This window comes from Lactuca virosa, chromosome 5, assembly GCF_052849685.1.
Source record: "Lactuca virosa cultivar CGN04683 chromosome 5, Lactuca_virosa_CGN04683_v6, whole genome shotgun sequence".
NCBI lineage: Eukaryota > Viridiplantae > Streptophyta > Magnoliopsida > Asterales > Asteraceae > Lactuca > Lactuca virosa.
The window spans coordinates 73,178,360-73,195,676 of record NC_136430.1 but is presented as its reverse complement, the minus strand read 5'-3'; the positions used below and the strand labels follow the sequence as shown (position 1 = coordinate 73,195,676).

General features: G+C 39.0%; 1 protein-coding gene across 1 annotated transcript; it reads left to right on the top strand.

Annotated features, from left to right (window-relative positions):
* The first annotated feature begins 5,305 nt into the window (after window positions 1-5,305).
* On the top strand, window positions 5,306-5,716 carry LOC145111389 (putative mitochondrial protein AtMg00820). The gene has a single exon (XM_079047670.1). It carries the CDS (start codon window positions 5,306-5,308, stop codon window positions 5,714-5,716), a length of 411 nt encoding a protein of 136 aa, XP_078903796.1.
* The last annotated feature ends 11,601 nt before the right edge of the window (window positions 5,717-17,317 follow it).

Here is a 17,317-nt window from a genome sequence, read left to right as displayed (position 1 = left end):
TTCCCTACCAAACCTGTTCAAAAAAGTCCTCAGGGATTCCTTAGGATCCTGGACCACTAGATAGAGATCACTAGTAATCTTTTCTAATGTTCTGCTACAAGAAAATTGGTTGTTAAATAGATTAATTAAATGAGCAAATGATGTACTACAATAGGGTGGAATATTAAGAAGCCATTTTAAAGTTGATCGTGTGAGGTTTGAACCATACCCTTGCACAGGCAAGCTTATTAGTGGGGATGGGAATCATCTCCATCATTTCCCTATAGTGTGCCACGTGCTCCTCGGGATCCGTAGTCCCGTTATAAGGCTTCATGTTGGGGGGTCTAAAAGCGCTTTAGGACTTCAGTATCAGCTATCGCCGGAATGAATCTGGAGATCATGTGGCTTGTGGCGGGATTCTTCCGGTACAGGCTGAACTACTCCAGGTACGCTTGAGGTCATTTGTCTTAGTTGCTGGAGATCCTTAGCCATGATCGGGCTTAAACCTGTATCAAGATCCATTGAGTTATTAGTAAAGATATTATTATTGATGGGGTTATCATGATCCTTGTTATTGGGAGTAACAAAGGTTTCAGTGGGATCATGGGTCGTATGTGCTTGTTCTCTCGGAGTCGCGCCCTAGGTAGGAACAGAAGCCAACGTTGAGGATCCTATCTCGCGGTGAATCGCTAAGGATCTCATGTTGTCGAAGTTCAGGAGTATGATGTTGACCGAGGATCGTCCATCAACGAGGATCCTTCTGACGAAATGATTGGCGATGTAGAGAGTAATCACAAATATGTCATGGTGAGGATCCTAGACGTCTTGTCTATCTGCTTTGTTGAAGGTAATCTCCTTTTCGTTTGTTATCAATGTGTTCTTCCGTGGTCATTTTTCCTTCTCTGTTTTGGATACCTTGGCATGCCTCTTCGCTGCAAAATAAGAGGTACTACAAATGTCAGATCCTCCAGAGAACACATTGATTACCTTTGCATCAGTAGGGGGATCCTGGTCTGTTGAGGATCCAGATCTTTTTCTTTGGATCTCTCTTTTCTTATTCCAAGGATTTCTTTGAGGTATCCTTTGCCTAGGAGGTAGCGGATCTCCTTCCTAACAGCTATGGAATCCTCTATGATGTGATCGAAGTCTTCATGGTATGCACACTATTTAGACTTCTCTTTCCAAGCGGTGAATTTTTCTCCTTTTCTTGGCCATCTTGCTTTGTCTCCAAGATCTTGCATAGAAAATATTACACCTAAAATATCCACAGAAAAACAGTAGTCATTAATCTTAGAAATATCTCCTTCCTCTCCGTCATCTTCAAGGGCATTAACCCTATGATGGTCAGGTTTGGAATATGGTTTTGATTTATAGGATCTTTGGGTCGAGGAATCGACCTTTCTAATGGGGTGATCATAAGAGCTTGGTGGGTTGCTACTTTTTTGGATCTCCTTGTCTGCTTCGAGCCTGATGAACCTTAGTGCTTTGCTTCTGACTTCGTCCATCCTCCTGCATGGAGTCATTACGAGGTCTTCATAGAAAGGTGAATCTTTCCTTAAGCCCATTTTAAAGGCTTCGACAACTGTTGCCATGTCGATGTTGGGGATACTTATGGCTTCCCTGCCAAACCTATTCAAAAAAGTCCTAAGGGATTCCTTAGGATCCTAGACCACTTGATAGATATCACTAGTGATCTTTTCGAATGTTCTGCTACAAGAAATTTTTTTGATAAATAAATTAATTAAATCAGCAAATGATGTACTACAATAGAGAGGAACATTAAGAAGCCATTTTAAAGTTGATCATGTGAGGTTTGAACCAAACCCTTGCACAGGCAAGCTTCTTTCAAGTGAGTGGGGATAGAAATGATCTTCATCCTTTCCATGTATTGTGCCACGTGCTCCTCGGGATCCGTAGTCTCGTTATAACACTTCATGTTGGGGGGTCTAAAAGTGCTTTGGGACTTCGGTATTAGCTATCGTCGGAATGAATCTGGAGATCATGTGGCTTGTGGGGGATACTTCCGATACAGGCTGAACTACTCCAGGTATGCTTGAGATCCTTTGTCTTGGTTGCTGGAGATCCTTAGCCAAGATCGGGCTTAAACCTGTATCAAGATCAATTGAGTTACAAGTAAAGATATTATTATTGATGGGGTTATCATGATCCTTGTTATTGGGAGTAACAAAGGTTTCGGTAGGATCCTGGGTCGTATGGGCTTGTTCTCTCAGAGTTGCGCCCCTGGCGGGAATATAGGTCCGCGTTGAGGATCCTATCTCGTGGAGAATCTCTAAGGATTCCGTGTTGTCGAAGTTCAGGAGTATGATGTTGACTGAGGATCCTCCATCAACGAGGATCCCTCTGACGAAATGGCTGGCGATATAGAGAGTAATCACCAATATGTCCTGGTGAGGATCTTAGACGTCTTGTCTATCTGCTTCGTTGAAGGTGATCTCATTTTCGTTTGTTATCAATGTGTTCTTCCATGGTCCTTTTTCCTTCTCTGTTTCGGATACCTTGGCGTGCCTCTTCGCTTCAGAATAAGAGGTACCACAAATTTCAGATCTGTTAGGACATACTTTTATGTGGTTTGGGCTAGGCAATCATTTGTACGGGTATTTATAGGGTCTTGGTCTTTCTATTGTAGATTTTGGTGTAGTTTGCGGTTATGTTGGTGTTCACGGCCGTGAACGGGTTTACAGTCGTGAACGTGTGTTCGGCCATGAACCTTGTTCATGGCCAGCGTGTCCCTATAAATAGTGTCAGGGTCTGTCAGAGTAGGTAGACGTATCAGAGTTGTTTACGATCATAGTGTGTGTTCTCAAGGTGTACCATACGTTTCTTCTAATAGACGTGTGCATTGCTTGATAATCTTCTTCTTCTCTTCATTCTTGTTCTTATTTTGTTTTGATCACTGGTTTGGATCATTGAATTGGGACTCTACAGTTGGTATCAGAACAAGTCCAGTGCCAAAACAGATTCAAGTCACGATTGCGGTTGAAAGAGTTTCTTGGTTTTCTTCATTATTGAATCTTGTTTCTGCATCTGATCGTGTTTTCTTGGCTAAGGAAATCTAAATCCACTCAAAAACACTTGTTTTCATAAAAAACTGGGACTTTACAGTTTGCTGTGTTGAAGGGAGTACAGCCGTAAACACGTGATTCAACTGTAAATTCTTCAAATTCAAGAACTGTAAACTGTTTCTGGACCGTAATCGATTGCTTGACCATGAACCATTCATCAAGTGTTGACCGTAAACACATCTTGGACCGTAAATCATTTTTTGACCGTAATCAGTTGAACTGTGATTGAGTGTACGACCGCAAATAGATTCCGACCGTAAACAGATCTCAGTTTTGTGCTTGAAAACGAGTACTGCCCTTCAAATGAAGACCTTGACTCTTTCTTGAAAAATATCAATGATGTTGCTCAAAATGCAATGGAGATAAGGGGAGTTGAAGACATTCAAGAAGCGACGCCTCCTTCTACTGAGCAGATGGCTGACACTTTTACTGATACGGATATTGCATCTAGGATTCCTCCCCTTAATGTTGCTATTCCCACCTCTACGCCATCTGTGAGTGATCCAATTGTGACTCAAACCTCTCAGCCTCCACTAAAAAGGAGAAGACATGATCCAAGACCAGGAGTTCTTATTCAGGAGCAGGCCCCGCTGACACAACCTGCAACCGCAAAACCAGCTACTACCTCAACTGTACCAATTCAGGAAGGACCTACCAACATTTTTGAATCTGGGAGCTCTTCAGCTCCTTGAGGTTCCTCCCTCCCGAGTCCTGCGCATGACATCGCCTCTGTGAGGCTTGTAAGGGCCTTGGCCGAGCAAGAAGAAACCGGCCTTCCTCCTAGCGGAAAGGGAATATCAATTGAGGAAGGCAACCAAGGGGGAGTGGACCCTGCTGTCCAAAAGCTCAAGGAAGATGTCAGAGCTTTGCAGCAGACAATTATCGAGAAAGATATTTTGATTGGAAAGCTCGACGTTCATGTTTCTGACTTGAAAAGGAAGTTGATTCAAAGTCAAATCAAATATCCGATCTCCAGATTCATCTTGGAGCACTGACAGCGTGCTACTATGATTTGAAGAACAAATTGGCATCTGATTTTGGAGATAAGTTCAAATCAACAGCAGCTGAATGTTTCACCACTATCGGTCCTTCCAGTGCCCCCATCCAGACTTATCAACATGACAACATCTTGGATTCATCACCCCTCATAACCACAATAGTTGTCGATCGTTTTGAAACGGAACCTGCCCAAGCCAATCCTCGTATAACTATCAGGCAAGCTAAGGGAAAGGTTACTGCTGAGAAGAAAGAAGGATTGCTTTTCATGCGGAACTCTAATGAGAACCGTCGTGCAAACCCGCCTCAAATTACAGTGACTGATCTTGAAAAGCGAAGGTTCGGAGACAAATTTGGAAACCGATCGGGAGTTAGGATGTGGGGATATCACAGTGATTCAAATCTATGCGTGGTGAAGAGGAATCATGGTAAAATGGAGTAGTACAAGGACACTCATGATTTTAACACCTGGAGAAAAGTTGATCTATCTGAGCTTTCCGAAGCTCCATTCAACAATCCTTCAAAGGACCCAATGGCCTCTAACTTCAAACTTTTTTTGGAAAGGCAGGTCAAAGAAAAATTTTCTAGAATGAAAACTACAGATTCACTCATTAGAAGAGACAAGGAGGTGCTTGATCCCCGAACCAATGAGCCAATGAAAATAGTGTTGTGGCCTGCAACTAAACAGTTGAAAGAAATTCCCATTCCTCAACATTTCCATGATAGATATTTGGATCGTATGGAATTCTGGGCTTATGATGATGTCACAGCCACAACAGCAATCAAGTTAACCGATTGTGATATTGTTCTTCGGCTAGTTGATGCTAAATATCTGCTACGTTTCAGGGAGCGAGAGATTCATAGCTTGGCTCAACATCAAATCATCTATAAAGCGAAGCTTCTGGAGCAAATGGCCAACGAGTTCACAGGAATGGTGGCTAAGATTATTGAGAAGAGCCTTTGGATGGGGGCCATGGGAAAATCTGACATGTTGTTCAAGCAGACCTGAGCTCATGCTAGTCCCAAACCAAGGGGGAGATTGTTAGGACATACTTTTATGTGGTTTGGGATAGGGAATCATTTATATAGGTCTTTATAGGGTCTTGGTCTTTCTATTGTACATTTTGGTGAAGTTTGCGGTTATGTTGGTGTTCACGGCCGTGATTGGAGAATCATCTTCAGGAGTTCTTACAAGGGCACAACAAAAAGCAAAACAAACTGAATTATTTTCAAAAATGTAATTTTGCATGTTTAATTTGTTCATCTCTAAAATTGAGCCTGAAACTGTAAAGATTGCTCTTAATCATGCAAATTGGGTTCAAGCTATGCAGGAAGAACTCAATGAATTTGAGAGAAACAAAGTTTGGAGACTAGTCCTTACTCTGAAGGATGCCTCAGTCGTACGAATGAAATGGGTGTTTCGGAACAAATTGGATAAGGAAGGGAATGTGATTCGAAACAAGTCACGACTTCTAGTGAAAGGATACTGCCCAGAGGAAGGTATAAACTACAAAGAGATGTTCTCACCAGTTGCAAGACTTGAATCCGTTCGGATCTTTCTTGCATATGTAGCTCACAAAAATTTTGAAGTTTTTCAAATGGATGTGAAGTGTTCATTTCTGAATGGTGAACTAGAGGAAACGGTCTACATGGAATAACCACTAGGTTTCGTTAATGAGAAATATCCAAATCATTGGTATATATTGGATAAGGTTGTGTATGGTATGAAACAAGCACCTCGTGCATGGTATATTTTTCAGAACTCCGAAGAAGAAGATCAAGAATCAAGCTTGGTTGTCCCAACCTTCTTTCGCAAGAAAGATGGTGACCATTTAATGATCGTTTAATTTATGTTGATGACATCATTTTCGGATCCACTAATCCTATATTAACTGTTGAATTCCAAAAACTGATGGAAACTAAATTTGAGATGAGTTCAATGGGTCCAATTAAATTTTTCCTTGGTTTAAACATTATCCATAGTTTTTAGGGTATATTTATCAACCAAGAAGCCTAAACAAAGACCTTGCTAGCAAAATTTAGATTGTGGGTGATTCAAAGGTCAAAGTTCCAATGGCATTCGGAACGAAGCTTACACCATCCGTGGACAAGCCAGCAGGTGATATCACTCTATATCGCCAGATGATTAGATCGTTAATGTATCTAACATCGAGTCGTCCTGATATTATGTTTGTTGTATGTTATTTTTCCGGGTTTCTGGAGAATCCTCGAGAACCACATATGATTGCTGTGAAGAACAATTTCGATATCTCAATAGAACCACGTCTCTCGCAATTTGGTATCCTTCTAATTCCGGATTCTTTATGCAAGCATTTTCCAATGCTAATCTTTGTGGATGTGGACTTGATCGTAAAAGCACGTCTGGGGGATGTTAGTTTCTAGACGGAAAACTTGTAAGTTGGCAATCCAAGACACAGACTTGTGTCTCTTTGTCTACTGCGGAAGTTGAATATATTGCAGCTACATCATGAACTTCCAAAGTTGTGTGGATTCAGAATCAACTTAGGGATTATGGGTTCAATATGAAGAGAATTCCACTATACTGTGATTTATAAAGCGCAATCAAAATCTGCCATAACCCAGTGCAACACTCAAAAACAAAATATATTGCACTAAGATATCATTTTATAAAGGATCATGTGGAGGATGGAAACGTTGAAATACAATTTGTTAGATCCTCTGATCAACTGGATGATATCTTCACTAAGGCCTTACCTGAAATGACGTTCAATCGAATTTTACAAGGGCTAGGCATGATCGAAGCGGACTCAGTTCTGAAACCCATTCGTAATCGGAAATTACTGTTCATATTCTGAATGGTTCCGAGCTTCGGAATGATTCGGAATTCACTTTTCAGATTCCGATTAGTTCCGAGCTTCGGAATGGTTCAAAATCAACTATTCATCAGGTTTTGGAATTCTTTTGCATCCTTCTGTATATTAAGTTTCTTCCGATTGATTCTGAGCTTCAGAATGGTTCGGAAGTTACTGGTCAGTTGTGTTTCTGAATTTATATTTTCTTTATTTCTGTTTTATCTTTTTCAGAAAATTTAAAAACAACAAAAATATTTTCTTTATTTCTGTTTTATATTTTTCAGAAAATTTAAAAATCATAAAAATATTTTCTTTATTTCAGTTTTATCTATTTAAGAAAATTCGAAAATCACAAAAATATTTTCTTTATTTCTGTGTTATCTTTTTCAAAAAATCTAAAAATTATAAAAATATTTTTCTTTATTTTTTGTGTGTTCTTTTAAGAATACGTTCATGATTTAAGTACAAATCCTTCTTACCTCAATTCAGAACGATGGGGCAAGTATAATTCCAAATCTATGTACTAGCTCCGTGTGCCTAGAAGCATGTTGTTGCATGTTGTCCGAAGCCTCTGAGACTTTATGTTTGAAGCCTTAATGAAACTTTCATTCCGATTGTTTCTTCCCAATCAGACTGATAATTCACATGAGTTATCGACCTATCTTACTCTTCTCACATTGAGTTAAGAGTTGACTGCTTTGTCATCAATATTTAGCAGAGGTACACTTTCTCTTTCGGAATCAATCTCAAATTTCTCCATCAAACTTCACATTCATAACTATAACCCTTGAGACTCTCAGCATTTACCACTAAGGTTTATGGTTACACAAAATCTGTTTTGATGATCTTGAAATCATTATCACCATGATTTTGAGTGAGACCCAAAATCCAAAACACATTTCTGAAGTGACGGTGAACAATTACATGTTCTAGATTTTTTCACCAAGGAATTAATGAATAAAACCTGTATAGTTTGTACCATCGTCGTGTGAAATCTCATTTTTCTTTTTGAGTGATCTTCATGAAATGTTCTCAACCTAAGATGTTTCTTCCCAGAAGATCCATATTTTTATTTTTCTTGAGATTTCCTTAATATCTAGCCACTTACATAATTACCAAAGCTACTTGTTCTTATGGCTACACTGGTCAAACAAGTACTTCTTCCAGATTTTCGAGCTTATGTTGAGTTTTGGAATTTGGTTTAAGCTTAAGCCATCCTTGTAACCTACTCAAAAAAAGCCTTTCACTATTTCTTAATAAATAGATGATCGTAATTCAACGGTATGCCACACAAGCACTTTCGAGTCTCTTTTGCCTCAGAAGGAAGAGATCATTGCCTGGGATCCATCAGAATTTCATGTCATCACAGCATCCCAGAAATTTAATTTGCTTTATTTCTTTTTCTTTGGCACACTCTTGCACAAAAATGTTTATGATTTTTTCAAGTCTCGTTCTAATTCTGATTGATTACTGTTATCCAGAGAATGGGTTATGGTGGATTGACATTTTATTCCGAATGAGTCAAAACTGAAACGGCGGTTTCTTGGAGACAAGAATTTAAATCAGACACGTCTTTTTCAAATGCTTGCCATCACGTGTGTTAGTTAAAACATGTCTAACACATGATGAGTTGTTACGCTATCCCATGCTACTTTTACAGGATATGGGAACATCAAACGAAGGTTTTCTCTCACCACTCATGACGTATAAAAGGGTTTTCGACGATTATTTTTCTCTCACAACTCACAAAGTATTCAAAACTCTCACATCAAAAACCCCTTTCTCTCTCCACTTACTGTTCATCATCTTCTTCGTTGTTACCATGGCTGGATCATCTGAAACTACATCTTTTGTTGATCAATCAACATCTTTCATCATGCTGAATTTGAAGCGTGGTCAAAATATCATTCTCGATCTTGACTCCTCGCGATACAACGAAACCCTAAGGTCGATGATTGAATGCTTGAGGTTCTCGCCATTGGCTCAAGCTCTTACCATGGAAAAATCTGTTCCACTGGTCCATATTTCTAAGGCATATTCGTCTGCCACCTACATTCAAGATGATGGAATCATAACCTTTGAGGTTTCCACCAACAAGACCTCGATCAACAAAGCTCGTTTCCGAATAATGTTAGGGTTTGATTCATCTGAAGGCCTTGTGGATCTAGACTCGATTTCCTCCACCGATCTCATTGACATGTTTTACCATATGGGTTACATTGAGGATATCTCATTGTTTTCCAAGTTCAGGAAACCCAATCTTCCTCCAATATGGAACGGTCTGTTCACGTTGCTGTTCAAGAGCTTTTCTGAACACATTGCAGGCTCTAACAATGCAATTAAGCTCTTCTATACCATTATCTATGGCCTCTACCATGTAATCAACTTGGATTATGGTTCTATCCTATGGACACAACTCATTCAGAGCACAACCTCTTCTACTCGCAATACCGAGATCTCATACGCTCGTTTTTGGTCGATCATCGTCAAAAGAGCCCTAGTTCACGTCAAGGTTCCTATAACAGATGACTCTGTTGTTGCTACAATTCAGATTCTTCAGAGCTCGACATTCATGATGTCTGAACCGATCAAGTTTAGTTTTGTTGGTTCGATTCTGGAGGCGATGCTAGCGAAGGTGCCTCAAGACAATGTTATAGTGAATGAATATCGGAAATTACCTCCTTCTGGTGCTCGCCCTATGTAAGATGACTTGTGAAATTTGATTCAGGAGGCCAACAAAACAAATATGGGTGCAAAGCGAAAGGGAAAAGTTTTTCCTTCTGATGTTGTCAAAACTCCGAAGAAGAAGATCAAGAATCAAGCTCGTAAACGGAGATCACTATCTCCGGTTGTTCAGGAGGCTTCAAAATCCAGAACTCATTCCGACATTCAGGATGACCCCATTGTTCAGAATGAGGTATAAGACATAGCTACTACTTCGGAACCAACTCCAATTGAACCAATTCCGAAGGTATCTACTCCACCTACTTCTTCTACTCCCTTTTTTGATTTCTTTCAGATGAACACTCCACGATCCTCTCCGGTCACCACTTCCATTCCGATCATCATTTCTCCACTCCCACCAAAGATTTATGTGGGTGTTTCACTTCCTCAGATCTCTGTCCCTTTCTCCACCCCAATCTTTATAGATTCAACCACCACAACAACAACCACAGTTACAAGTACACCAGAAGTCACTGTCACCAAGTCCGTTTCGGAGGAGGTACACACTTCTGGCATTCACGTCAACATATCTAATACGGGGGCTGATATCAACATGGGTGTCACTGTGGATCAAGGAACTTCTACCTCTTCACCATTCCGTGTTGACGATCCATATATTCTGTTTCGGGATGATCAAGAGAATTTTCAAGATTTTGTTTTCAGCCCCTTCACCATCAATCAAACCAGTGATGATGATGAAGCACCGATGTCAAAAGGTCAGTTTAAACAGGTCAATGAAAAGTTGGATTCTATTTTAGAGTGATTCATATCCTCAACTAATTATGAGTTTATGTTGAAGTCCCACCGAGCAACGTATGCGATGCTCACGAAAGCAAATGCAAAATTCCTTGAAGACTCGACCATGGCAATTCAAGATTCAGAGAAAACCATTTCCAAAACGACCGCAAAAGTCGAAAAACTACATGATGAAGTAACGAAATTCCTAGTTGACTTTAGACGCTCTTCAGATGAAAATACCGAAGCTGTCAATAAATTTATCGCATGTCTTGGCTCCACTATACAAGTTGAAAAGGAAGCACTTTCTCATGTTTGATTCGAAATCAAGGTAGATATTGTCGAACTCAATGCCTCTGTTGTGTCTAATATTGAGCAACTTTAGAAAGACCTTGCTGCAGAAAACAATCTCATGGATAAACTGGCTGAAAAGACTGAGAAAGCGAATATTCTTTCGGTAAAGTTGCACTACACCAACAAGCGACTTGATGATTTGGAATCTGAGAAAACAGTGTTTAAAAGTTGTGTTTATGAAATTAATCAATATTTGTGCAGGCTCGTAGAGACTCATGACTCCATGTGTACTGTCTCTGTTCGACAGCACCTTTTGGAAAAACTCAAACCTGTCTTTGCAATGCTGAATCAGTTAGAAGGTGTTTTGGGTAGCGATGCTCTTCCAAAACAAGGGGGAAACAAACCAGACAAAGATGAAACCCACAAGGAGGATCCCCAACCAAAGCAAACGACCGATGAACATCACGAACAAAAACCGAAGATTGATCAGAAGGGTAATGAAGCTTCTAGATCAAAAGGAAAAGAAAAAGGTTTTGATGATGATGAAGAAGAAAAAGAGCGTTTAGAAGGCGAAAAACTTGGTCAGAAAGAAGCGTGATAAGGAGCTTTGTAATCTGTTGCATCTTCGCAAGGAGTTAGAAGATAAGGAAAAGAAAGCTGAAACTGCCAAAGTAACTCTTGAGACTCAGAAGAAGTTCTTTCCTCCGTGGACGATGGAACGAATTCAGAAGGAGGCTATCGATGGTCCGAATATCCACCGGCTGGAGCCTTCGATTTCCTTTGATTAGGGTAATTCTTCAGAATCACATCTTGATTTTCCATTAACTCCTTGGGCATTTCTTTTGAGAAGATTAAGAAAGCACCACTCTCGGACTATGATGTCAATCATACGCTCTTCTCTTTCTATCTTAAATATGCCAAACCTCAGTTCCATACCTGAAGTTCACAGAAGATTGTTGCTCTGGAGGTTTATGCACCTGTTCCGACTAAAGACTTAATAAACATTAACTTTAAAGGATTCCGAGGAGAAAATCATACTGGAAATGAATTCACTCTTGCTGACCTGCCTTGCATGAATCCATACGATTGGATTTCTTTGTTCCTGATTTTGTCGAAATATGAACAGAAGTTTGAGCCAATTGTTTCTCATTTGAAGAGGATGCTTATTTGTTACATTCATGAGATTGCGAAGATGGATGTAGAAATAGTGTCTGTTTTGAAGAAAATGTCGTTTCTGAATCCTAAAGAGGAACCGAAGGATCTGCACAAGCATAATTTGGGTAAAATTTAGAAAGATAATTGGAGTGTGGTGTATCAATGAAAGGAGGGTCAAAAAGTTTAGAAGATTATGTTCTTCTTTCTATACAAACACTTATACTCAATGGCTGTTCTAAACTCTATCATGGGATTAACTGAAGCTTGCAAAGCAAGCACCACTGCTGATAAAAAATGCTTCTCTGATATGATCAAGTGGTACTTATTCGTCAGAAATACACTTCTGAATTTGTTGTCGCGATTGTTCAAAGTGTAGAAGAAACAACGGTGAAGAATCTTCTTTGCTATTTGACACAAAGGGGAAAATGTTGGGCTTATTAATCTTGTGTCAAATATGTCTTATATAGGTTTATTTGTACTGAGATGGGCCTGTCCATTCTCGTGTTTATGCTTATCGTCAAGCCTATATATTGCATGCATGTATTATTAGGGTTAACATTTTTTGTCGCCCTACCTAGCTCTCACATAGAAGTTCTTTCTTGAACTCTGCTAGAGCTATTATAATTAAAGCATTCGGCATTATTTTGATCTTTGTTCTTGTCATTCAATTCTCATTATTTAATATTGAATATATCGATCATATATATTATTCCCACACTTGTTCCTAGAACATCTTGTCCCCCCTGATTTAATTGTTATGCTTGTCGTGGTATTGTTAAAGATTTCATCGAGGTCTTGTAACACTCTCTGGATTCTTGTTGATCACCTGTGGTCTTCACTGTCCCCTATGGGGTGGCCATCTTCACATATTAATGATATATCAATCGGACTGCCTTCATTTCGTGGATCCATGGTCTACATTGGCATCAACAGGAGGTGATCCTGGCTTATCGAGGATCTTCTGAGGATCCTGATCTTTCTCTTTGGATATTTCCTTTCTTCTTCCAAGGACTTGTTTGAGGTATCCTTTGCCTAAGAGGTAGCTGATCTCCTTCCAGAGAGCTATGCAATCCTCTGTGATATGACCAAAGTCTTCATGGTATGCACACCATTTGGATTTGTCTTTCCAAGTGGTGAATTTTTCTCCCTTCCCTTACCATCTTGCTTTGTCGCCAAGATCCTGCATAGCAAATATTATACCTGAAATATCCATAGAAAAGCAATAGTCAGTAATCATAGGAAATTGTTCTTCCTCTCCTTCATCATCAGGGGTATTAACCTTATGATGCTGAGGTTTATAATATGGTTTTGAATTGTAGGATCTTTGTGCCGATGAGCCGGCCTTCCTGTTAGGGTGATCGTATGAGCTAGGTTGGTTGCTCCTATTTTGGATTTCCTTGTGTTCTTCGAGCCTTATAAATCTTAATGCTCTGCTTCGTACCCTATCCATTCTCTTACATGGGGTCATTACAAGGTCTTCGTAGAAAGGAGAGTCCTTTTTTAAGCCCGTTTTAAAGGCTTGAACTGAAGTCGCCATATCAAAATTGGGGATACTCAGAGCTTCTCTGTTAAACCTATTCACAAAAGTCCTAAGGGATTCCTTAGGATTCTGAACCACTCGATAAAGATCACTAGTTATCTTTTCAAATGTTCTGCTACAAGAAAATTGATTCTTAAAGAAATTAACTAAGTGATCAAGTGAAATAATAGAGTAAGGAGGAACGTTAAGAATCCATTTTAAAGTTGATCCTGTGATGGTCGAACCAAAGCCCGTGCACATGCAAGCTTCCTTTAAGTGTGTGGGAATGGGGATGATCTCTATTCTTTCTCGGGATGCTCCTCAGGATCCGTGGTCCCATCATAAGGCGTCATGCTGGACGTTTGGAAGCGCTTTGGGACTTTGGTATCAGCTATTGTTGAAGAAAATATTGAGATCATATGGCTTGTGGGGGATACTTCCAGTATAGATTGGACTACTCCTGGCATGCTTGAGATTATTTGTCTTAATTCTTGAAGCTCCTTAGCCATGATCGGGCTTAAAACTGTATCAAGTTCTGTAGGGTTAGTAGTAAAGTTATTATTATCGACGAAGTTAGCAGGATCCTTGTTATTAGGAGTAACGAAGGTTTCGCTAGGATCATGGGTCGTATGTTCTTTCTCTCTTCGATTTGTGCCAGAAGTGGGAACAGAGATCGATATTGAGGATCCTATCTCACGGAAATTCGCTGAGGATCCCGTGTTATCAAAGTTCAGGATCTTGGGCTGGAAGATCGAGGGTGATGCTTCTTGACGCTAGTGGATTTCTGCCTTCATTCTCTCCACTTCCTTGAGTATTGTCCTTTTATCCTCCTGCTGTTGAGTGACTTCTCATTCCATTTTCTTCATCATAGCGAAGATTTCATTACTGGAAATCAACATAGGAGGATCCTGAAGTCCTTCAGTAGCGACCAGAGAGGTGTTTTTCTTCGGTGCCTCACAGGCTTTCTTGGGAGCTCCACCTGGGTGTGGAGGAAGTTTTTAGAGGAAATGGGAGGAGTGGAGGAGGAAGATATGGTCGGTTGTGTACGCATGATTTTCCGAAAGGTTTTGAACACCACGGCCCCACGGTGGGCGCCAAATTTTTTTGGTCAAAAATCAACTAAGTAGATACTAACCAAATTGTATGAGAGGCTGTGATATTCGTGGTAAATCAAGTAATAAATAATAATCAAAGTGACACGAGTGAGTTACAAGGAAAGCCCTTGATCCTTGATAGGATCTCCGACATAAAACCTTAGGAGGTGATAATGATCACCTGCCTTGATGATTTTATTGATATAAAATGTTGAATATAGAGATAAATGTATGAATGTAAGTACAATTGCCATATATAAGCTAAATGTGTCCCTAGTGTGCTAGTTACATGTGCTATTTATAGTCTAATGTTAATAACAAGAAGTTCGATAATTCCGGGATCCTACAGAATCAGCATATAAACGTTATTTGACTTGGTATTCCAGGTCTTTTTCCTGGTTGAGATGACTCTCCGTTGAGAATGGGTCTCGTGTTGACTCGTTCTGCATATGTGAGAAAAATAAAGAAAATATAGTCGTTACAAGTGTTAGAAATATTAGTGATAATAATTAGGATCCCCGGATATGTTTAAGGCTCTTGAGGCTTCAGAAGTATTTAAGGATCCTGAATATGAGTCAAGGATCCTGCCCCTAACAATACTCATCCAAGATTTAGAGTAGGTCTCAATCAAGATTTAGATAAAACCTCAGATAAAAAAAAACCAAATGAATCTTCACCAAAAATGCCACTTACAGAGAAACAAATCAAGGAAAACCATCAGAAGATTGTGATCAGATTATCAAAAAAAAATGTTCTTAATCCAAATTCAATCTCTCTAGCAATTCCTATAGAAGGACGGCCACCAAAGGATGATCAAGATGAAACAAGAGCGAAAAATCATTTTGATGCTTTCAAATCACTTTACAAATGTAGGATAATAGACACAAAACCTAAGCTGACACATGAAGAGAGTATTGTTTGTGAGTGGTTGATCAACTTGTAAGGGAATACATCATAAGTAACTTTATTTTGAAGAACTATTCATATATGATTATTATATAAGTAATAATATATGACATTTGATTACATATATGCAGAGATGTGGTTGTCCAGACAAAATATGGTCAGATAACACAAAGAGAATTTATGGAAAGTCTATATGGAAACACATAGATTTTTGCAGAAGTCTTAGATATTTACGCGGACTTACTTAACCACCAAGAGCTGGAAAGAGATGTCAAAAAGTCACCATACAAACTTTTCTTGAAAGTTGAAGTTTCTGTAAGTTTTCATTCTAACATTAATTTCTTCTTTATTTATAAATGAATATCCCAATATGATGTATTCGTTTATGAATATTAAATTTATTTAGTTTTTTTTAACGGATTGTTAGTTATTAGATGTTAAATCCACCTATGCCCGGGTTTGAACTGGATACCTCATCTCTAAGAGGCTTTCCACCTCTACCAAGTGGGCTAGTCCCACATTGGCATTAAAATTATTTAGTTTGTGCCTTATAACCATTTAATATAACAATGTATATGCACCTAAAATTCACATATGATTATACCAATATGAAGTATTCATTTATGAATATAAAAATCATATAACATATTTATTTATAAAGAATATATTTATCAAATGTAACTATAACTTTGAACATTTCAATATAAGTTATTTATTCATAAATGAATATAACAAAATATCATGTATTCATTTATAATTAAATAACATAAAAAGATTACATCTCAAAAATAAATATGTTTAGTATTCACTTATGATTAATATGTTGTATTTATTTATGATTAATGTGACAACCCGAAATTTACTCCGTCACTGTAACCCGTTTCCGTTAATAAAAGTTAGTTCTATTAAAATTTTCCGTTAACTTTTATTTATTAAAATAATTCATTTTGAGTTATTAAAATAATATATATTTAATGACGGAATAAAAGCATCTAAGTCGGGTTACGGTTAGTTTACCGGGTAAAAACATTTAGCTTCGTTTAAACGACAGTGTATGGTGGGTCCCCACTAGGCAGCCATATATAAAGGAGGAGTGTCCACCTTTAGAGTCTTTTCCCCACCTTGGAGCTTTCTCTCTCTACCTTCTCTCTCTAAAATCGAGTTTGGCCAAGGATCACCACTTTCAAGCCTCAAAAATCAAAGGTAAACCCCCTAACTTGATTTTCTAGCTTGGTATTCATGCTATTTCGAGTTGGATCATCCAAATACCCCAACATGCATGTGTTTACGGTTTGGGGAGCCTCCCAAAACCGTAAACTCCTATGTGAGGGTTTTGAAGCCCCAAAACACTTCCAAACCTTCTCAAATGCTTAGATATAGCTTAGATACTTGCATGCATGGAATAAGGAACCCAAGATCATGACTTTTTGGCCATAAACTTGAGTTTACGGTTCTTGAACATTCAAGAACCGTAAACCCAAAACCGTAAACACCTCAAATGGTGTTTTGATGCCCCTAAACCCTTCCTTAGCTTGTTTGATGAACTAGAAACTAGTGTAGATGAGCTTAGGACCCTAAAACATGAAATTGTTGAAGTGGTCAAGGGTTTACGGCCGTAAACCCTAGAGTTTACGACCGTAAACTCCCAAGGAGTGGTCCAAGGACCGTAAACTCCAAGGGAGTACCCAATTGAACCCTAATCACTTCCCAAGCCCTTGAATTGATTCTAGGAACCTTCCTTGTGATGCATGAGACCTTTAGACACACAAAATCACCATTTCCATGAGTTTACGGCCGTAAACTCATGGGGGAAATGGTCTCCCAACCGTAAACACACTTAAGTGTGGCCAAGTGAAGTGTAAACTCCATAGTGAGGCCATACACTCCTTAGATGCAACCTTTAGCACTCCTAACACTTGAAACAAAGTATTTTCATACATTAAAGTGCCTTTACTCACTTAATTAGTGATTACACAACTAATTAGATACTTTATACAT